We start from the raw sequence: 24,075 nt of genomic DNA, 5'->3' as shown, positions 1-24,075 counted from the left end.
TACACCTGGGTGAAGAGAGGCAATGGAGATAAAGCGCCTTGCCCAAGGACACAACGCAATGATCTGGCCAGGGCTCGAACCTGTTATGCCATGTTATTCGTAGACTCCAACAGCCAGCCTTACCAGATAATCTCTTACATAAATCTGTTATGAATAAAGAGACATATATTTATACGTAAATTGGTTTGATCCATTTATCTTCTTTTAGAGGAGGATGCACTCGCATGCAGTAATGGTTTTTTTTTTCAATGTAACAATCTTCAATGCATCTTATCCTCTCATCGATGTGATGCAGAAAGGGATTGTTTGGATGGAAGTGACGAAATACAATGTCTAGGTAAGGAGTAAAAACTTATGACTAAGTTCGATAAAGAAGCAACTTCTGTAAAGACGTCTTGATCAACCCCTATAAAACTTTGTCAAATTATTTCGTTGTACAGAAAATGTAAAAATAACATTCCGGTAGGCCAATGCAGGCACATAGAAACGCAGATCCAGGGGGAGGGGATGGGGGTATATGTTCCCCTTTTCCTGTGGATATTTTCCTAGTGATGGTGGAGATAAGTTGGTGCACAAACAGAAAGATAACTTAATGTTCGTTATACAAGAGCGATTAAAAATCTATCTCATGCATGGCTTATGTTCAAGAAATCATTCCAGGCGGCTTGAGAAAAGTCACCCAAATATAAAGCCTGACCAGGAAAACCAAAACTGATCCACTATCAATCCCCAGTCTCCTTGCATCGAGACCGTGACAATGTGATCATTGTTAAATGTGTATCACGAATCCCTTGAAAGAGGTAATATATTGATTATACACGTGATCTTAGCCGCTAAGACCTGCATGTTTGAACACAGTTCCGTGGGTTGATCTCAACACCATATAAATGCAGCCAGCAAATCTTTTCCTTATATTTTTCTAATTATATATATAATATATATAAGTTTAAATAAAGAGTTCACAAACAAGTTGGTTGCACAGAAATGAACCTGTGACGTCATACTACCGGAAGAACTTTGCACTTGACTTATCATACTGAGAACACGTTACGTCGAATTTGTGATAAGTTAAATATTTACTAGATTCAGATGTGACTCTTTGTTCCCTTCAGATTGCAACGAAGAACATAAGGCTTCCTGGGGACAAGTTATGTCTCCAAACTACCCTGATACATATCATTCATTTCTGTTATGCTATTACCGTATTACATCACCACCGAAAAAGACCATTACTCTAACGTTTGAGGCCTTTGATCTACAGGGAGGTCTACCTGGCTGTCCATTGGATTACGTGAAGGTAACGAATATATGGCTTACTGAAGACAGAATGTTTACTCAATTTTGAAATAGCGCTTACAAAATATGAAAAGACATGAATAATTTCCTATATGTAGCTTTGCTGTATGCATTCAGCTCAATTGTTTTCATGGGCGTATGAATAGGCCGTTCACATTGTTCATTTAAGTCAGGGCCCCAAATGTCCAGGAGTCCCCCCCCCCCCGCTTCCCCCCTCTTGTATTTTTGGTTTTGCATGAATAATTTGAATGAATACCAACATTAGTATATCTGTTTGTGTTTACGTCTACTTTTTTCTTCAGATAAACAATTTAATTGTCCATTACAACATCGGATCTATCACTGTAATCTCACATTTATAGGTTTTCTTCCACCTTTAACTCTTGAAACTGGGCCCATAAAACCGTATAACTACGCCCACCTCTTGCTTATGTACCCTTCTTCATTTCTCAGAAAATTAAAATCACACATTGCTTTGTTTTCATATCTCGCACAGATCTACGATGTGCTGGCCGGTTAACCGGTATTGGTCGGTGTGTATTGCGATGTCTATATACCGCCTGCCGGTAAACCGGTATTGGTCGGTGTGTATTGCGATGTCTATATACCGCCTGAAACGACAAGTACGGAGAATGAGCTTCTGCTTATATTCCGTTCAGACTCTGAATTTGAAGAAAATGGATTTTTAGCTAGTTACGTAACAAATCCATGAACAGCCAGTTTCATTCAGACAGTACGTTGGATGAATTGTATTTGCCGCTGTAATATCAGGTGCGTATCCAGGGGGGGCGTTGGGGGCGGGCGCCCCCCGGGTAAGGAAAAGAGGAGAGAAAAAAAGAGAAGAAAAAAGGGAAAGGGAGGGGAAAAAAGAAAAGGAGGAGAGGAAGGAAGGGAAAAGAAAAAGAAAAAAGAGAGAAAAAGGAAACAAGGAGGGAGTAGAAGATAGCCAAGACCTCGGGAAGAGAAAGAGGAACAGTCATAGTTAAAGCGCTGATCCCTACAGGGTAGCCAGTGACAGATCAAGGATTACGGAGGTGGTGTGCGCCTCACCCTACCCCTTACACCGACAACTCCATTTTTGACGTTTCCATTTTTCCTCTCTCACTAATGTATCTACATAAATACTATATATGGTCTAACATAACGCGTGTATGTGTATGGACGCCTTAAACAATTGTACAATTGTGCTATATGGAACCAACTGTGGCTGGTCTTAAACTCGACCGAGTCGTCGGGGTACATGACGCATTTCGGGAAGGGGGCGACCGCCCCCCACCCCCGAGCAAATTTTCTTTATGACATCGCTAGTAATTTCAAAAATAGACAATGCTTAGATGCAACTTACAAGGCCTGGGAAGTGTCATTTCCAGCGATCTGGGAGGCATTTTCGACCAAAATTTTTCTTGTACGCTTCGCGCCAACTCATGGTGGCGCTTCGCTTAGATAGTTTGCCTACAGGCTTCGCCCCTCCCTCGGCAATTACTCGCTACACTCCTGTTAGAATTTGTAAAGCAAAGAGCAGATATAACATCATATCAGTAAGCATTGAAATGCATGTTCCACGATGAACAGCCTCAAAAACTGTCTATGTGTGTAGTTAAAGGCGTAGGAGCCCAATTGGATTTGGGGGCTGTAATGACTTGCCCGAAAAAAAGCCAAAATTTTTCGCGCGCGAAGCGCGCGTTCAACATATCAATGCAAATATCATATAAGCAAGCATCGGTCATTACAGTGCATGGCATCGTGTACCGCACGGTCCGTGAAAGTTGCACAGTATACCGCTGGATGCTATGTAAACAACCAAATGTCTTATGTAGATGGAGAAAAATCATGCAGATCCATTTATGTCAAAACTCTCTTTTACAGTAGTAATGTCGGCCAAGCTTAGAACTTTATTTTAATTACCAAGGAGATCATTTTTAAGCTATTCATTGCTATTTATTTTTCTTTCAGTAGGTGCCCGAAAAAGATGGGGAAAATTTGGTTGCGGGGGGGGGGGGGGGCTGCAGCCACCGCCTCCTACGGGACCTACGGCTATGTGTGTAGTCTTCGGTTTCGACATACCTGATATCGGAAATATCTGCTATTTTTCATTTCCTTCAACCAAGTTTTATAATAGCTATTATAAGAGGTTTTAATATTTCTACACCAATAAATTAACTGTGTCGGAATTTTCGAAAATTTCCTCACCAACATTCTTCATCATACTTTCCTCTACTCGTGCAACTTTGACCTGTCTGTTAGGGGTTCAAGGAGGTTTTTCTATATTGCTTGTCCATAGATTGAATTTTGTGGGTATGTTTTGAAGTGATTTTATTCACGAGAAATGTGAATTTTCAAATTCTCAACGAATAATGGGCTTAAAACCTTCAAAAGTGGGGCTTTCGGATATTGTGGGCCGTGACGTACAATCACCTACAAAAGCAATGATCCATAGGACATGCAATCAGGTCGAACATGATGTGTGACTGGTGACAATCTTCAAAAAGGTTACGGATGGAAAAAAAAACTTTTGGGAAATACTTGGTTCTCAGGCAAAAGTGTACATCTGGTTGGTCATTTTCAAGCCCGAGAAGTGCTATTTCCGGTGATCTGGGGGGTATCAAAACCAGAAATTTTCTTGTACGCTACGCGCCAACCGATGGTGGCGCTCCGCTTAGATAGTAATTCGCGCCCCCCGGGTTAGAAAATCCTGGATACGCGCCTGAATATATTTATCACCTAATTTTGTTTTGTTAAAAACATGTATGTAGTTAATTGAAATTTTCACGAATGACGTTGTTTAATATATATATTTTTTAACAATTTTCCGAATTTAAATAATATAATGTGCCGTACCACAATAAAATCCCAGTTTTGAAGAAAAAAACAATAATTATAATGCAGAGCTGAATCTGTCACTTGAAGAAGTTTGATGAGCTGTTTACTGTCTCAGCTACTGTATCTCTTCTGTTTGTTGGGGGTGGGGGCTTTTGTTTTATTGTTTGAAGGCGAGCTCAGATCTCCTTACCTTTTCTTTCAAGGACACCTCCGATCGTGAGTCGGGGGGAAGTGGCTCAGTCGGGGAAAAAAAGGATTTTGTTCATTCAGCCAGTGAAGAATTTGGACCAATGCAACGGCTGTGCTACCCCCTACCCCCCCCCCCCCATCCCCCTTCCTTTCGTTCTCTCTCTCTTTCATACTCACATAAACTATTTTTTGGCAAGCCCTTACTCTTCGGCTGATGTAGATCTAATTTATGGTGTAAATATGCCTCCGAATGAATTATTTTACGTGTATTTATTTCTGGTGGGTGGGGGAAATGACCTCAAACTCCCAAACATAGGAGTCAGCTTTAAATTACACCAGGACATCCACTCGTGTATAAAATCCTTCATTCGCCTCTAGCCCTCTTGCCCCTACCTAAATCAGTCAACCCCAGTCTCCCCCCCCCCATCCCTCCCCCATACACATTGATCACAGTAGGTGGTCTGTGATGTCATTATGGCAGATGCTCTTCAAATCTTAACTTAGGCTATTATAATCATCATCTTGGTTTATACTTTAAACCCGATACATTTGGAATGTTTACTTGAGCTGCCAATATTATTTGTGTTTGAACTGCCATCAAAATGCATCTCTTTTGTAGTTTTTATTATCTTCCTCTGTGGATTAATGGTCGAAATATTGTAAAGAAAAAACAAACGAAATTTGTTAAGTTTGAATTGCCTTGATGACATCATTCATTCTGTAGTTGCCAGATGCATTTTCAAAAATATCACCAAAATCATTTTTTTAAATTTTGTTCATATCTTCGCGGCACAGAATGGTAGGGGAATGTCGGTTTGACCTAAAATTGCAGATAGTTTTCTACTCATTTTTGTATTAAGCCGTCAAATCTCCGTCACTAAAAAATCCCCTCTATAGTATAGTGCACAATGAAAAACAGGTCGTATGTTTGTCTTTTCACATTCTGGCATTTTTGGCAGTAATTTGGCAATTCTGTTTACTGCAAAGTATTGTAAAGCTACGCCGAAGTCGGAAAGTTTTTTTATTTTTATAAAAAAAGGGTTACACGAGAAAACTAGTAATAATTTTTGTAACAATACAGTTTAGTACGCAAAATAAACCTAAGGCCAACCCTTCTCCAGCATTGCTAGCCGCACATCATTGCTATTCTATTTTCATTCGATGCGGTCACCGTGTCAAACCCATATGTGAGTTCGTATTTTAGCAGCACACTAGCCAATGGTAGTGTCCATGTGGGGCAAGGGTGAGATGGGGGGGGGGGGGTCGTTGAAGATAACGGAGCTATGATTGCGGTCAAATTGTAGTTATGGCTTAATATTTACAATACAATAAATGAAAGATCATCAATTTATTCTTAATTATATAAATTTATTTCAGTTTATAGTTTCTTTAGTCATTGTTAAACATTGCTTTATTTTTCATTGTTTTCGTTTCATGTTGTAACGTAACTGAGTTATGTTTGAAAAGGTTTTTATTTGAAAGAGAAATATTGCTCAGCGTATAGATCCATTCGTTAATATAGTACAAAAAATGAGCACTTTGAAGAACACAATTGACAGGACATTAACTAAAAAATATGGACGTTGACGTAAATGGACTCCAAAGAATCCCTCACGTGTCGCGTTTTTTCTCGAGGTTGCTGGAACTAATCGAGGGCGCTATATCATATCTCAGCGTTACTCGAAAAATGTTTTTTGTAAAAGTTGATTTCACACGGCGGAACTCTGTGAAACATTACGTCACAAGGCAAAATCCTCTAAACGATAATCATTGTTTATTTAGTTTTCATATAGTTTCTCGGCCGGATGCCATCCATGTGACGTCATTGTCTAGCATTGCTTCCTCCCTATATATGACGTCAGTTCCTCCTTGAGTTTCTTCATCGTTGGTCTCTGACGAAAATCGTCATGCATGCACATTTTGCCAATCTTTTTCAAATATTTAGATCGGTCTCCGGCCATTCTAATGAAGATCTTACCTAATGAATACATTTCTGAATTTTCACTGTATGGCAATAACCCTAGGACTACTTCCGGGGCGATGTGGGCGGACCTTTGGAGGACCTCACCTTGCCTCTCTGGTGTGAGATGTTCGTATTTTGGCTTATTAGCCGTGCTTACTGCTCTTCCAAAATCGATGACTTTGATATAAGGATCTTGCCCTCCTTGAAGCTCAGGCATCAGCATTATATTGTCAGGTTTAAGGTCACAGTGACAGATTCCTCGTGATTGAACATCAATGAGGGCTTTAACGATGCTCAGAGCAACACGAACGATAATATCAGCAGAAAAGATCTTCTTGCGAATAGCGGTTTTAATAGTACATGTCATGAGAGTGTCTTGGTCACCGATAAATTCTTGAACGACAGAAGGAACCCCGGTGTTCCCCTCTGCTGGTACAATACCGAACAGTTCTGGGACGCACTTTAAACCGCGTAGTTTAGTTAACATCTGAACCTCCACCTTTGCGTCCTGTCAAAAGGAAAAGAGAATAAGTTAATGATGAAGAATTATTACACAGTTAGTAAAGAAAAGATGAAGATACGGACAAAAAACAAATCTTTGATATTCGTTTCATATTTCTTTCCCTTTTTACTAAACTGGAATTCGAACTTTGTAAGGATCTATAAGGAACGCACAAGAAAAATATCCTTTTAAATAAATTTAGGGTTTCTGATGAAGCTTTCCTGCAGCAGATGACGAGAATTGAAGATTCAGAAAGTAAAATTTATCTTCTGTTTTATTGCTTTACGCTACACCAGTACTTTTAATAGTTTTATCTCATATTCCTGTATATTTCTGTAGATGGTATATGTATTTACTGTTTTTTCTATTTAATGTTTTATGGCATTGTATTTTCTAGATAGTTTGTAAAGCGCACAGATGCATCGCGCGTAGTGCGCTATATAAGATTTTAATTTACATTACATTTACATTAAAATGTGGGCCCTTATGAAAAGGGGGTAATTGTATGGTTTATTTTGAAAACTAAAACTACCGAGATCGCAATCTTATTCATTTCAAAAATTATTGTTATAAATTATCTTTGTTACAAGTATTAACAGACACATCACATTTAAACTGAATGTTTAATGATCTATTTAATAACTTATTTCTATTTCTATTTTTTTTTAAATGAGTTATTTTCTTGATATTCGTTTGCAGTATATATCATTTCAGATTATATATGTAATAACGAAAAATTATTACAAAGATAAGATTTCCTACACCTTCTTGGTTACCAAAGACATGATAGTTTCGATGCCATAATATTTTGTCAATTTGATATACAAAATAAATTAATTAATTAATAAAGCCATGAAGCCGTAAACTGAAGTCATAATCGTGATGTCAGAGAAAACACGCCACAAAACTCTGACGTACCGTATGAGATCAAGTTTGGTAAACTAAATTTTTTCGCTTTGCTAACCTTGAATATTTTCGCATTCATAAGATGATTTTGAAAGGTTTTCACAGCACAAAGCCTTCCAGTTTTGATGTTTTTCATTAGTCTTACTACTCCAAACGCTCCTTTGCCAAGGGTTATCGGGTTGTTTGTGGTTGGATGTAAAACATGCTGAAGATCACTTTGCAATAGCAACTCACATTCTGGAAATAAATGTTGTAGCTTTGCTGCTGTTGTTTTCCTAATGAATGAAAATAGATTATTAGAAGCTGTTATATGCAACGTTTATGAAGGAGTTATACTTTCTCATCAAGATCAAGTATACCATATGAAATAGAATCAGAAAAAAATGAGATGAGTGAAATAAAGTAAAGCAAAACATTATTTATTGCTTTCTAATTGTTTGTCATTATTGTAGACCCCCAACCCCTCCCCCCCCCCCACACACACCCTTACTAAGACAACGGAGAAAGTTAATGCTGACTTGGCAAGTAACACGCAACAAAGATTTTGAAAATCCTTACAAACATTTAGCTAGATTTTTCAGAACATTTTGCTCACCTCACAACAACATTCTTGTCTGGAGTTAGCGTATGCTTGATCAAAACTAGTTCAGTCATTGCTTGGACTGGTTTAGACTTTGCATTTACTTGTTCAGCCGTTGCTTTGATTGGCTTGACAGTTTCTTTGACTGGTTCAGCCATTGCTTTGACTGGTTCAGCCGTTTCGTTGACTGGTTCAGCCTTCGCCTTGAAAGGTTCAGCGATTGCTTTGACTACTTCAGCCGTTGCCTCGACTGGATCAGCCGTTGCCTCGACTGGTTCGGCCGTTGCTATGGCTGGTTCAGCCGTTGCTTTGATTGGTTTAGCCACCGTTGCCTTAACTGGTTCAGTCGTTGTTTCGGTCTTAATTTGTGCAGGTTTGGTAATAGCAAACTGCAGGCATGATCGACAAACAAGTTGTTCAGCCGTTGCTTTGAGTAGTTCAGCCGTTGCTTTGACTTCTTCAGCCGTTGCTTTGATTGGTTTAGCCACCGTTGCCTTAACTGGTTCAGTCGTTGTTTCGGTCTTAATTTGTGCAGGTTTGGTAATAGCAAACTGCAGCCATGATCGACAAACAAGTTGTTCAGCCGTTGCTTTGAGTAGTTCAGCCGTTGCTTTGACTTCTTCAGCCGTTGCTATGACTTGTTCAGTCGTTGGTTTGACTGGTTCAGCCGTTGCCTCGACTGATTTAGCCGTTGCCTCGTCTGGTTCAGCCGTTCCCTCATCTGGTTCAGTCGTTGCCGCGACTGGTTCAGCCGTTGCCTCAATTGGTTCAGCCGTTGTATCGGTGTTAAATGTGACAGGTTTGGTAATAGCAACCTGGAAGAGTAATCGACAAACAAGTTGTCCAGATATAATTAAAAGATCGACAGATAATTACAGATGACCGATAATAAAAATGGAAGACTCAAATTGTGAACTAACGTAATGCTACTATTATGAAATGGGTTGAATTAAAATAAATTTAATGGACAAATCATGAAGCTAATACGGACTACTGTTCTTTTTAAACATTTGCAATTGTTTAGTGTAATCTATTGGTGTTACAATGTAAATTTTTAACCAATTTTCATTCGATGTGAAAAATAATCGACGAAATCCACGTCTGAAAGTCATTATGTCTTTTGTTTCATTTCTTATCGTTTGTTTTTCCTCTTGTTCCTGGATTTCTTTCTTTTTTTTTTGCAACATAATTCATCGAAATTTCTACAATTACTATCTGTGAGCCTGAATACCTTTCGTGGCTGTGCCCAGTTGACATTTGGATGTATCAAAGGCGCTTTCTCCGAGGGTAACTCATTTCTTGATACTGGTGGATATCGCGCAATGTTGACATTTCGTATCAGGACTTTATGTGTTTTGGCTGCATACCCGTCTAGTTCCACTTCGCTCCTTGAGCTTGCTACCAACCCATCCACTCGTGAGGCATCGCCATCTTGTTTGTTGATCGCTAGCTTTGACTCTTGGCCTGGGACTAACTCTCTCGGTGCATGAAGAGGTGTTAGCTTCAAAGGTTGCTCACTATGGCTTCTGGCTCTGGTTGATGAATGTGGTTTAATGGGTGTTTGGATGATGTGATTGATGCTCCCGTTATTCTGTGCGTTGCGTACATTGACTAGGTCAATTGCTGGTGGAATATGGCTGACGTCACAAGGTTTTGGTAAGGCGGTAGCGTGTGCTAGGGTCACATCTTTTGAACAATTGAAGTTTACATTGTTTTCCTGATCTTGAAGTCTTAAACAGGATGATTGAGGCTGGAGAGCTAACGCCTGAGGTACTACCGGTGATCGAACTGCCTGACGGCATAAAGAGGGCAGTATTTGTAAATGGCGTTGATCAAACTCCTGGTCAAGCCCGACGGCGTGGCATGGAGTCTTTGCTTGACACTTTACAAAAGACTTGATGAAGGATTTCTGCCGTTTAATTGTTTCATTCAAGGATTCTTGACCGTCTGGTGAAAGAGACTGTAAAGTATGAAAGCTGATCGACTTTGCATATTTGATGATGGTCGAAACATCTTTCAGATTGATACCACGTGACTGGCATCGTAGTGTGGTCGTCTCTGGTTGGTTGGTGAGACGAGGGCGCCCTTTATTTACCAGGGGGTTGGTGAGCTGGATTAGAGTGACCTCTCTGTTCTTTGGAGAGGTCTGACGCTTTCTTGAGATGGAAGATGGTTTTACCTTCCGTTGGACCTTTGGTGTTGCGTTTAGCGGCGACTTTGGTTTGGTAATGCCGCAATTAGGTTGAAAGCTTTCCGTCGTCAAGGGTGAGGATCTTTTCCCTTGCCTGTCGGTCACATGACCAACTCTCTGCTGTGAGTTGTTTCTCGATCCATGAGATGAAGTTATGGAAACTGATGAAGGTCTTGGTTCATACTGGTCCGGAACTTCGTAAGTATTAGATCGAGAATAGCCACAACAGCTCAAGGTCGAAACGACCTTCTTCCAAACCGAGCGTCTATAAAATGAAATAGAATCGTCTTAATTAACCATGTCAAAATGTAGAAACTATCAGCAACTTCTTTTTTCGTTTTGATAAAATCACATTCTTTTTATTTAAATATACATATATTATATGTGTGTTGTTTATTTGGGGGGGGGGGTACAGCTCCATGTCACGTGTTGAGTATGTTTTGTGACTTTTTGCTCGGAGTCACCGATGTTAAATTGTCATCCTGCCCACACGCAGGGTCAAAGGTGCAACCAGCGGGAAATAATTCCATAAGGATACTGATCATTAGAGTAGCCTAGTATGTCATTTCTTACACCACACTGGAATGCGTTCCATTGCTAACGTTATGTATATAAACATCTACCAATTCCCATTAAGTTTACTTAGGTAACTACACAAGGCTCCTCAATACCACTACAATGTATTTCTTGCAATGAACGGGTAACGGATAAATAATTATTCAAGAACCGAATATTTTAACGTATGTGAATTTCGCATATGCTTATGGAAATGCAATAAATTGGCTGGACGAGTTACTCATCAAAAAAGGATATTCCATTCCACAGCCAATTTTCATACAGACTTTAATCTAATATACAGTAAACAATGAATATAATGTACAGCAATCAATGTAATATTAATTAAACAGTCGGTGTAATGCATAGTAATCAACCCGTATAATATACAGTAAACAATCAGTATAATATATATGAAACAAATGAGATAATATATAGAAAACAATCAGTATAATATACAGTCAACATTTGATAAAATACACAGTAAACAGTCGATGTAATATACAATAAAAAATCAAAATTAGATACAGTAAACAATGTTCTCATGCGCATACCATTAATGCTAAATATACATAAATTAACTCCATTTACCTATGAAGAGCCGGTTGGGTTTGCTGGTGTTGGAATTCGTTCATATGTCTGGATAACATTGTTACCAACTGAAATTTAAAAAAAACAGTTTACAAACATAAAATTGTGTTATATAAATATATAGATAGCTTGTATATACATTGCGAGTGTTTCATGTATGTATTTCATGAGAACCAAAAATCTAAACAAAGTATGGGTTGTTGCTTTGCAACAGAAGACTGATTTCGTGAGGGGTCGCATTGGAGGCGTTGAATGGAGGACATCCCACATCTTAGTCCTTACGTCATGAGGATGGCTATTTGAGTCTTACATTTTCTTCGATATGCGATAGCTAGTCAAGACCTCGGGAAAGACAAGGCCAGTAATGACGAAGTTGTTGTTAGGTTATGCAAAGTAAACATATTGTTAGCTGTTATGCTATGCTAGGTTCGGTTTAATATAGCTGAACTGAAATTACGATGCTATGATATGCTATACTATTCTGTGCTATGTTAGACCGACTTGTAGGTAATACATGGTTATGCGACAACTAGAGGTTAAACTTGTCTGGATTGGTGGCTTTTCTATGCAAGGCTATGTTACGCTACCCTCGAGCTGCATGATGTAGGCCTATAGGCCTTCTAAGCGTATACCTATGTAGGCTAGGATAAGCTTAACTTGGCTAGGATGTAGTGTGGGTAAACTTGCCATTGAATTATTACAGCATATTTTCTTTAGATATACTAGTATTTGTAACTGCATAATGTTATTCGAAGGGAGATTAATGTAATAAAACTAACGATTTCTAAGGACTGTTTAAATAATTGTATCATTAAATATTGCAATGATATAATTATGACATAGGGCTAAATGTCTATTTTCTATGTATGGTTTTATTAATGAATTGAAATATACCGCATATACCGTCGACCAGGTGACTATATAGTACCATCTTCAAGAAACAATGAACTCATTATCCCGAAGTGCTGACGTTTATATAGTTGGTTTCATATCATTTACCCATTCACAAGGGGGTGGGGATGAAAACCCCGCCCCCCCCTAAACTATTTATAAAATATTTTCCCAGGAATTAGGTTCTGCCTGCCCCTGGAAATGTTTTAGCCCCCCCCCCCTCCCCACACCCGAAAGAATGAAGTCTAGCTACGCCGCTGGGTGTCCATATCAAATTTAATGAATAGCAAGCTCAGAATTATAACTATAGGGAATTCATTACACCAAACTATAGCTGCACGTAATGCAGCAATGCTTGGCAAATACAGTAAATATTATTACTTTCTGTAAGCAAACGCTAATCAAACTGATTTAAAGAGAACGTATACTCACCAGAAATATGAATTTGAAGCAGTGGGTTCCAGTTTCTGGAAATAAATCGCTGTATTCGCTAGGTAAAGCAAGTACTATGTGTTCGTGATGCTAGGCAAATTGAACTGAAGGATACCGTTGTCAAGGAATACAATACTCTTAGTTTATGCCTATGTGACGTCAGTAAACCTGCGTGAAGAAAGCGTTGACTTTTGCGCGCTCGAACGCACTAAAGGCATCATATAACATGCCTTAAGTAGCAAAGCCTAATCAGTGGTTGGGATGGAGCGACGGTATCATGTACAACCCAAAGAATTTGCGTAACGCCAAAAGCGCTAGATTGATAACTCTTACGTCTTACACACAACAAAGTGAAGCGAGTACACGCGCGCGTCTGTGTACGCAAGTTTTATTTCTTGCATCGCGTTCGTAAACACTTAATGATGGAGCCAACTTGCACTTATACGCACGCGTATTCGTTTGATCTGGCCGTTCGTTTCGTGAAGCTGCTTTGCCGTATTTCTACGATGGCACTTAGTTTTTGTCTTCGTAATATAGATAAGGAACCGTAACAGTTGGATTAAACAAGAACTCAAGCAAGATTTTGATGTTCATTATGATTTAAAGACAGGAAATAATGTTTCTAAGGAGATATAAGGGATGTAGAAAGAACCATTGGAGAATCAGACGGGAATATCCCAATTTATATGCAGCCTTACTATCCACCTAATAAAAATATTCCTAATACGGCAAAAAAAAATACAGTAATGCTTCACTTTCAGTGAGAAGTCAAGTATCTGATGACTCCTATACATCTTAAACAGACAAAAAGTGAAGCGAGGGGTCTGAGGAGTGTTTAATTATTCTCGACTTCAAATTGAAACTGTTCTGAAATGTAACTTTTACTCCAGAGACGCGGATTCTAGTATGCCATATACAGTAAATATGCCAAGTTGTTTGATACGGACGAGGCCTTGAATGAGCCTTGAGATCGTTTTTTTATTTTTTTTTATTATTCGTTTTGAAAATTAAAATTGATGATAGATCAATATTTAGATATTACTACGTCACTCGACTACCGCATTCCAAGACTTTCCTTCAGTATAGGAAGCCCGGCGGTTAAAGTGATAACATATATGCTACACTTTAACTTTATGGACAATATATACTACAAAGATCATGTACTTATATAGATATATATATATATATATATATATATATATATATATATATATATATATATGTATAGAGTAGGTTGGCGTCTATCTTGGCGCAGAGTGCTCTATGTCCATTGGACAGAGCGGAATATATGTTGATACTAGATGAGACTAGTGGAACACTAGTAGTTGTAACTCGGAGTTTCACGCTTTATAGCGATCTTCAGACAACTGGTTCTCTGAAGATCGCTATAAAGCGTGAAACTCCGAGTTACAACTACTAGTGTTCCACTAGTCTCATCTAGTATCAACATATATATATGTATATATATATATATATATCGTATATCGATATGTATCGTAAAGTGATTTTTGTCCGGTCGTCGATACTGTAACAGGTCGTCACTATGATCAAACAGAGCAAGCAGTACATGGATATGGTGAATGTAATAGATTGATGCAATCAATGTCTTGCAACAGCGCGTCGTGTATTACTACATTACGTAACAGTTGTATACAATCTCGTATAGCTCCTGCATGGTAAACTACTAGTCTGATGAGCGAATTAGGGAAGATCTACTTGCAATTTGTAACTCTGAGAACCGACGTTATGCATTCATGCACCTTCTCGTCCCCTCCCAAAATCGCCCCCCCCCCCTCCCTTCCCCAAATCCATATCAAACCCCATGCTACCCATCCTCTACCCCACCCTTCCCCACCCAAGAAAAAACACACAAACTAAGACAATTACAAAAGTTACGTTTGCAATAGTATGGTTTATATATTAAGTTACGTTTACAATAGAATGGTTTATATATTCACTTGTCTCTATGAATTTTCTCCCAAATCATAAACGATTTCATAACGAAGATTAATGAATACATTACAATGTGGTCCTTTTTTACCCCGCTCCATTGTTTAATCGTAAAGTTGCCTTTAAAAAAAACTCAAGAATTAAATTTGACTGAACTATCTTTGTGGCTAAGAGATCTTGGGAAGTGTTCCTCGCGCCCCGCCCGCCCCAGTAATACCCCGATTAATAACTCGTTTCATTATTGAAAAGTTTAGTATATTTAGGCCACCTGATGTAAAGGCTTAATGTTAGAGTTGCGTTCCTCAGTGTTGTTCCTTTGCTTCTTTTAAGGGGTGAGTTCGGGTGGACGTAGAAGGGGGGGGGGGTGGCGGTTACTTCATGTCAGGGACGTAGCCAGAAATTTGAAAGGGGGAGCAGAATTTTAAAAGGGGCACTTCTCACAAAGGGGGCATTATTACAGTTAAAAGAGCGCCATGATGTACAAAGACAGTATTTACCCAAAATGCCCTCAACGTTGCTGGAAATAAACAATAATAAGAGTATTGTATTAATAGGTAGCAGACGAACTTTCAGGGGAAAGATTGAGAAGGATCGCTTAGCTTCCTTCAACCTGAAAAGAGGACTTTAATGATAGTTCCTGCTTCTAGTTAAACTTTATTTATCGGGGTACTCAATGGGGTGCGATCGCTCCCATTGTCCCCCTCCCCTGGCTACGTCCCTGCTACATGTTCATCAAGGTAACAAGTGAAGTTATAATCACTGCATAAATGGTATCATAGTTAAAGTCGTCATACGCTGTAGTACGACCCTCTAAGATACCGTTCTGCTGCCCAATCAAATTTGCATTCAGAGTTCTTATCTATAGAAAATTTTACAATTCCTTGCAAAAACAAACCTTGCTTTTGTAAGTCTTGGCAGCAGTAAAACGATATCAGATCTGCTCATTTATTGAAACCACCACCAAAAACAAAGAAAGGGGTCTAACTTATTATGAAATCATGCACTGTAGCGTTCCCTCCACCTTAAGCCAATTTGAAAACGACTTTAATATTTTAAGTCATTTCAAGTTTTATTGGCCAGACATTTTTCAGCTTCTCTGAGTTGTTCTCCACTTTCCTGAGACATTTTGCACATAAACTGGAAGTACCAGTCTGGGGTGTTGAGGTGGTTATGCCATTTACCCTTGGGATTCCATTTTGAGTTATGCACATCCCAAAGAAAGTAAATGTCACCATCTTGCGTTTCCTGATCCGTGTCGAAATGTCTGTAATTCAACGAGGTGCCATCCGACCATACAAAACTACCTTCTTGCTCGATGTCATTTAGACCAATCCACATTCCAGGTTTTGGATAGGTTGTCTGAAAAATTAAGATATAGGAAATCGTTGACGTAACCATACTTGTGAGGGCTGAAGGTATGAAGGTTTCCAACACAGGCGTATATGGGAGTGTTTCTGAATATTTCTGTGTGTATATATATATATATATATATATATATATATACAGGCGCGTTTCCAGGGGGCGTTGGGGGCGCGCGCCCCCCGGGTTAGAAAAAGAGGAGAAGAAAAAAGAGAAGAAAAAGGGAAAAAGAGGGGGAAAAGAGGAGGGGTAAGGAAGGGAAAAGAAAAAGAAAAAGGAGAGAAAAAGGAGGAGGGAGTAGAAGAAATACGCCAAGACACCGGGAAGAGAAAGAGGAACAGTGACATCATTACAGCGCTGATCCATATTATATACACAGGGTAGCCAGTGACGTATCGAGGATGTCGGAAGGGGCGTGCGCCTCACCCTACACCTTTCACCAACAACTCCATTTTTGACGTTTCCATTTTTCCTCTCTCACTAATGTATCTATATAAATACTATATATGGTCTACCATAACGCGTGTGTGTGTATGGACGCCTTAAACAATTGTGCTATGAAACCAACTGTGGCTGGTCTCGAACTCGACCGAGTCGTCGGGGAACATGACGCATTTCGGGAAGGGGCGACTGCCCCCGAGCATATTTGTTTTATGATATCGCTTGTAATTTCAAAATAGAAAATGCTTAGATGCAACTTACAAGGCAGTGGAAGTGTCATTTCCAGCGATCTGGGAGGCATTTTTGGCCAAAATTTTCTTGTACGCTTCGCGCCAACCCGTGGTGGCGCTACGCTTAGATAGTTTGCCTACAGGCTTCGCCCCTCCCTTGGCAAAGTATATTCGCTACCGTACGCGCCTGTTCGAATTTGTAAAGCAAACAGCAGATATCACATCATATCAGTGAGCATGAAAAACGAGGTTCCAGGATGAACAGCCTCAAAACTGTCGATGTGTGTAGTCATAGTAACCCAATTGATTTGGGAGGCTGTAACGATTTACCCGAAAAATATAACCTAAAGTTTTTCGCGCGCTCCGCGCGCGTTCAACATGTTAATGTCAATATCATATATAAGTAAGCATCGCTTATTACATCGCATGCCATCGTGTACCGTACGGTCCGAGGAAATTGCGCAGTATACCGCGGGATGCTGTACACAACGAGTGTCTTATCATGGAGAAAAAGCATGGAGGTCCAATTATGTCAAATTCTCTTTTACATTAGTAATGTCGAATTAGTCGGCCAAGCTTACAACTTTATTTTAATTATCAAGGAGATATTTTTTAAACTATTCATTTCCTTTAGCTACATCATTGCAATTTATTTTTCTTTCAGTATGAGCCCCCGCCTCCTACGCCTATGTGTGTAGTATTCGGTTGAAGGAAATATCTGCGATTTTTTCATTTCCTTCAACCAAGTTTTATAATAGCCGTTATAAGAGGTTTTAATATTTGTACACCAATAAATTAACTGTGTCGGAATTTTCGAAAATTTCCTCACCAACATTCTTCATCATACTTTCCTCTACTCGTGCAATTTTGACCTGTAAGTTAGGGGTTGAAGGAGGTTTTTCTATATTGGTTGTCCATAGATTGAATTTTGTGCAACATTATGGGTATGTTTTGAAGTGATTTTATTCACGAGAAATGTGAATTTTCAAATTCTCAACAAATAATGGGCTTAAAACCTTGAAAATTGGGGCTTTGGGATATTGTGGGCCGTGACGTAGCATCACCTACAAAAGCAATGATCCATAGGACATGCAATCAGGTCGAACATGATGTGTGACTGGTGACAATCTTCAAAAAGGTTATGGATGGAAAAAAAAACTTTTGGGAAATACTTGGTTCTCAGGCAAAAGTGTACATCTGGTTGGTCATTTTCAAGCCCGAGAAGTGCCATTTCCGGTGATCTGGGGGGTATCAAAACCAGAAATTTTCTTGTACGCTGCGCGCCAACCGGTGGCGCTCCGCTTAGATAGTAATTCGCGCCCCCCCGGGTTAGAAAATCCTGGATACGCGCCTGTATATATTCATATTTTGCCTTTCTCTAGGGATCAAACATGATGCTAACCAACTCGAAAATCATTTGTGATTCCTAAAGCCGGATCTACATATATATAATTGAAATTGTAGCGCCAGTTGGAAAACTATTTGTTATCATACATAGACCTACGTATATTGCTGCACCTGTAGACACTCTCGAATTGGTGTGTTCGAAAGTCAAATCGTAACCACTTTTCGAACGCAATTTTAGTCTCGTCAGGCTGAACGAAAGCAGCTTAAATTTATGCAGTGGAAGAAGGAAATTATCAGTTTTGTATTTTCAAACACCTTCATGAATTATTTCACCTATTGAGAGAAATTATACATACTAGAGGATTATGCGATATCTAGAAAGAAAAAAAGGTCATATTTCAAGCGTTTTTACAATGAAGATGTTTACAAATGTACATCGATCCCATTCTGGCTGAATTTAATCAAGTCATCGATGAAATATCACTGTAGTTGAAGAAGAAACTATAACACGGATCAAAGTCAGAGAGACATGGGATTCCCGCTGCGTTGGCGTTTTGTTTTTCCCAGGACGAACGTGGGTTTCGGGTTTTTCAGGAATTTTCAGGAAAGATTCAGAACATATTTTTTAAAAAAGCGTCACATGTTTGGAATCCAGGGATTTGATTGACCGATGCCCACGTTTGTCCTGGGGAAAAATACGCTTCCCGTTGTCCGCTAGCCATCGTGTATAGTTACCGTTTATCATCCAACCTCTATCACTGCTATTAGTATTCAGCATGCATGAACTATAGGTTATACTTACATCTTCTTCTCGAAGAGATTTCCAGTAATCGTAGACAAAGTCCTGTTCTGATTGTGAGTGTATGGATACCAAATCGACACAGCCCCCAAATGTTCTGCAATGGTTTTTCGCATCGTACCACGATACTCTAGCTCCAAAGTATCTGTATGAAGACATAATTATGATCCAATATCAAGGGCGTAGGAACCGGGAGGCGGGTGGCGCCAGCCAAATTACATCTAAGGCCAGGTGAAAATGCAAAATTATTTACAAAATGGAGTGGGTGTTGAAGTGTGCTATATTGCACCAAATTGCATCTGAGGCCACCTGGAAATGCAAAAAAATTCCAAAGGGGAGGGGGACATCCCCTACCCTTAGACCACTCCCCTAGGCCGGCCATCAGTCTTCAGCCCCCCTCCCCTACTCAGAAGTACCTTCCTACGCCACTGTCGAATATGGTATGCAAGGTTACATTATTTGATGAGAAACAGGGGCGGGCAATATGAGGTGGGGATCTGATTCTCGTAAGCACATGCATGGAAGGATTCCAGTAAAATTATTATGAAAACTATATGCAGCATTAAATTTGAATCCTCTGTATGTATCACTGAGTCGCTAAGTTAATTAGTATACTGCATTGACCTAAAAACTATTCATTTAACCCAAAAGTAGCCTACTCGTAGTGAAAAAAAAAACAAAGACAGTGTGTCACTACCGCATTGGATGATAGGTTTATAATGGAACAAAAACTTCCATTAAATTGAAACCAAAAAATTAATGAGTGCATGGACATAAATTTATGAAACGATAAAAAAGGATTTGAGAAAAAGGAAAAAACATCACGTTACATGTTGATCACATACTGTGTTACGCGAATATTAAATAATGTCTTAAGACACGTGACATATGACGTACATTCTTCCACAAAGGAAAAGGATGACAAAGAAGTTTCACTTGTTAATTTTGAGGGTAAGTTTGCATTACATTTTACCTTCAGGTTTTATGCGACTGGTAGCATTAACTACTTATTGTTTGTTCGTCAGGGGCGCAACCACCATTTCTATACTTGCTGAGGGGGTAAGATGTTATAGCCGTCCAAGCGAGCGGTTTAAGGGACGGGTGTCTTCCGCAATTCCCCCCCCCCCAACCCCACGCTCACCCCACCCTTTAGAATGTTTTGTATAATGGTGCTATACTTTGTACTTTCGACTGTTAGGTAACACTGCCTACACAAGTTCTAATATTTATATTTACTGAACACTATATACAGAGGCGGATCCAGGATTTTGAGAAAGGGGGGTGGCCGACATCCAGATGGTAGCACTTTAGTGATCTGCGTCCTGGGGGAGGGGTCTAGGGGGAGGGGTTGTCCCCTTCCCCCTTGGAAATTTTTGGTTAATTGTAAGTGCTTAGATGCAAAATGGTGAAACATTTCGCCAAAAACTAGAAAAACCAGAAACGTTGCAGACACGCTTTTTTGTGCACATATTTTTTCTCGATAGACACATATTTAACAACGCTCAACAGTGCATGTACAATGGATACACTATTATTGCGTCGATTCGTTTTTTCTTTTGCGCGAAAATTATGACACCAGATTCACCCCAAGAAAAAACATAAAACAAGATATATTCAATGAGATAATTATGATATACTTATTAATGAAAGGGGGGTGTAGGCGGTTTTACACTATCTAACGCAACGTAATTGCCAAGAACCTGAAGTATTTTTAAGGGAGGGCCTGATAATAAGCGGAAACGGATCACCGACCGAAAAAATATCGGAATTTGTGGACTATTTCTTGCTTCCTATTGTATTAAAACAAAGCACCTATGTGAAAGACACAAATCACATTCTGAAAATTGTGGAAGCCACCCCGTTACCAAAAGCAGTAGTACTTGCTACACTCGATGTCGTCGCCATGTATACCAATACTCCCCAAGAGGAGGCATTAGATATATGTCAAGAAGTCTATGAAAAGGCGGAAAAAAGCGAATATGGAATAAATAAAATATCTTCCATATCCATGCGCAAACTAATTGAACTTATATTTAACAAGAAACTGCTTCGAGTTCAATAACCAATTCTATCTACAAAAGATCGGTTGCGCCATGGGTAACCAAGCCTCTCCGGAAATCTGTGATATCGTCATGCATAGACTGGAAAACCAGATTTTACCGACAGATAATAAAATCTTAAAATGGCTCCGCTATAGAAATGAAATTCTATTGCTTTACGACGGTTCACCTCAGGGATTTGAACAACTAGTAAACAGGTTGAATGAAATTCACCGCTTCTTAAAGTTTACGGTAGAAATATTACACACCGAGGTAACATACCTAGATTTGAAAATCTTCAAAGGTCCAAGGTTTGAAACCAATGGGTTATTCGACACCAAAGTCTACACCAAACCCACGGAAACCTTCCAATACCTCGACAGAAACTCTGCACACCCACTTGCCACTTTTAAAGGCTTCATTAAAAGGGAAGTCTTACGATACGCACGTCTATGTAACAATGAGACTGATTTCTTACAGAAAAAGAATGCGTTCACAGAGAAACTGTTACTCCGTAACTATAAGTCGTGAGATCCCAGTCATGAGATCCCCGGTTCGATTCCCCGCCGACAGCAATGTGTGTCGTCTGGCAAGGGTGTTGTTCAATAACAACTTCCTGACATGGACGTTAAATGAATGTGTGCCGAGAGATTGGCTTCGGTCAGCTTGCGAGTCTATAAGCCTCAATGGCTTCTTTCGCGAGTTCCTGCTTGCGGGAAGATCACATATACATACATAAGAAAGAGGAAATTGCCTCAGCCACGAAAGGCATAAAATTTGAAAACCGTGGGCAATACCTCACTACCAAACCTAAACAAAAGGAACCACCAATGGTGTTCAAGCTAACCTATACACCCCATATCAAGACCACGCATTTGAAAAATGTACTTTTGAAACATTGACACTTAATCTCGCAACACGCGGACAGGGGCGTAGCGATTTTTTTTTTGTTGGGGGGGGGGGGGTTGGAGGATTTGATTTGCCGACGGATCTGGAAGATGTGACTGAAATGGGGGAGGGGTCTAATGGGAGGGGGTGTCCCCCTCCCCTTTGGAAAACTTTTAGTTTTGAAACGTCGTTAGATGCAATCTGGTGCATATTTTAAGTCAAATTTGGCACCGTAGAATTTCCATTTCGATATTATTTTTATGGCAGTCGGCAGAAGAAGAATTAATTGGGACCAATTATCGAACTGTGTTTTCTCTTTCACCGATCGTTGAAATAGTGAAACTTTGTGATGAAAATGTTCAGAAAACTTTCCGGTAATGAGAAATAACAACATTCATTGATATACAAGCGAGAAAAGTTAAAAATTGTGTACAATTCGTGAGCCGTGTCCTTAAGTTTTCCACGGAGAACGAATGACATCTGCGATGACGTCATTTTGAACAGAGGATAATAACAACACGTTGTCACACGATAGCACGACTCATGGGCTGCGGCCTATACGGAAGCCTTTAATTCCATTTCTTTCACTGAGTTGCCGGCGATTCTGGCACTCGTCTAGCTGAGCCTGGCTACAGTAGCTATGCTGACGGCCGTGACATTATCAGTTATTTGCCGAGAGGTTTTTAACTTGCAGGCGTCGGGTGATTGGATTGGTGAATGAGTTTATCAGATGAAGAACTGGAAAATCGAAATAACCGATAAAGAAGCTCCCGTTCTCCTTTTCTCTATTCAGCTTTCCTTCTTTCTTCCCCTTCCGCTCTCTTCACCTTTTCTCCTTTTGCCGACAGACCCAAAATTTGCCGACAGCGACCAAATTATTGGGGGGTGTGACACCCAGACACCCCCCCCCCCCGCTCGCTACGTCCCTGCACGCGGAATTATCCAAACTGTTTCCAAAAGAACCGATTCTAGCCTACAAAAGGGCCCAAAATCTCAAAGATTTACTTATAAACTCAAGGTTTCATACTAACGAAGAATCAGCTGACTCTCAAGGTTCACACGAATCTCTTTTAGATGCTCTTATAGCTGCACTATATGAGTCCATAAAAACTCGTGCACAGAAAATAGATGCATTTTGAGAACGAGACGCCCAGGCCGAATATAAAATATTCAAAGGCTACTACTGATGAAGCTCCTCCTATAAAGTTTGAGAGCAGAAACCGGTCTAGTTGGTCATAAGAACCTACACTAGTCTCTCCTACTATTAACAGTACACTCAATTCACCTAATAGGTGCAATTATGTTTCACCACGAGGAGCATGCTATAAGTTCATGTTCCTCGAGCCCTCCCTTAAAAATACTTCAGGTTCTTGGCGACTACGTTGCGTTAGATAGTGTAAAACCGCCTACACCCCTTTCATTCAGATAATTATGATATACTTGCTAACTGTGCATTGATTTTCCCTGACAGTAATAGTCAGCACTATAGTACTGAGACGTATCTAATTAATACGTGATGTCGCGTAGGCCTGATAATTGCCTTAGTTTCAAATTTGGAATAAAAACGATCGCGTCTCAGGGAAGAGCAGCTGGATATATATTAGGCTTTTCTTTCACAAAGTTATGCCTATTAGGAATTTGAAGTATACTCCCACATAAAAAACGCAACTGATTTCCAAAAAGGGGGGGCCGGGGCCGGGTCGGCCCCCCCCCCTGGATCCGCCCTGCTATATGGTATTTTTTTTGAATGGTCCGTATGCCAGTAGGTGAGGAAGGGGATAAGGGGATGATTGTTTTCTGGGGGTAATCCCCTCCCCACCACACCCCTCCCTAAACCACAGGTATATGTGGTTGCAGCCTTGCTTATATACAATCTCTACGAAATCATGAATGGAAAACTGAGAAATGGATTTAAAAATTCTAACCTGTAGCAATTGTCCCCCCATGGAGTCCAGAACGTGGGGCAGTCACATCCGTCACCCACGGAACAGAACACGACCAGCAGGTTGACTATAAGGAGTAACTTAAGCGCCATCGTGAAGTTTTCTAAGAGATAGTAGACAGCTCGCTTTGTGCCGTCAAGCGATGAGTGAACTCGGTGAAATT

General features: G+C 39.8%; 2 protein-coding genes and 1 long non-coding RNA gene across 3 annotated transcripts; 1 reads left to right on the top strand and 2 right to left on the bottom strand.

Annotated features, from left to right (window-relative positions):
* The first annotated feature begins 201 nt into the window (after positions 1-201).
* LOC139964744 (uncharacterized) lies at positions 202-2,011 on the top strand. The gene is made up of 3 exons (XR_011792078.1): positions 202-337; positions 1,113-1,297; positions 1,793-2,011. It is a non-coding gene; the product is annotated as an uncharacterized lncRNA (long non-coding RNA).
* Positions 2,012-5,668: 3,657 nt separating this feature from the next.
* On the bottom strand, positions 5,669-13,779 carry LOC139965066 (uncharacterized). The gene is made up of 6 exons (XM_071967249.1): positions 12,917-13,779; positions 11,594-11,661; positions 9,488-10,712; positions 8,272-9,071; positions 7,735-7,951; positions 5,669-6,776 (listed from the first exon to the last, which is right to left on the bottom strand). Exons 2-6 carry the CDS (start codon positions 11,650-11,652, stop codon positions 6,135-6,137), a joined length of 2,943 nt encoding a protein of 980 aa, XP_071823350.1. The 5' UTR covers positions 11,653-11,661; positions 12,917-13,779; the 3' UTR covers positions 5,669-6,134.
* Positions 13,780-14,808: 1,029 nt separating this feature from the next.
* LOC139964885 (echinoidin-like) lies at positions 14,809-24,075 on the bottom strand. Its single transcript, XM_071966942.1, has 3 exons — positions 23,895-24,075; positions 19,046-19,187; positions 14,809-16,225 (listed from the first exon to the last, which is right to left on the bottom strand). The coding sequence occupies exons 1-3, from the start codon at positions 24,002-24,004 to the stop codon at positions 15,929-15,931; spliced, it is 549 nt and encodes a 182-aa protein (XP_071823043.1). The 5' UTR covers positions 24,005-24,075; the 3' UTR covers positions 14,809-15,928.

Source organism: Apostichopus japonicus, chromosome 23 (assembly GCF_037975245.1).
Source record: "Apostichopus japonicus isolate 1M-3 chromosome 23, ASM3797524v1, whole genome shotgun sequence".
NCBI lineage: Eukaryota > Metazoa > Echinodermata > Holothuroidea > Aspidochirotida > Stichopodidae > Apostichopus > Apostichopus japonicus.
Note: the sequence above shows the minus strand (reverse complement) of the source record. Positions and strands in the feature narration are given on the sequence as shown.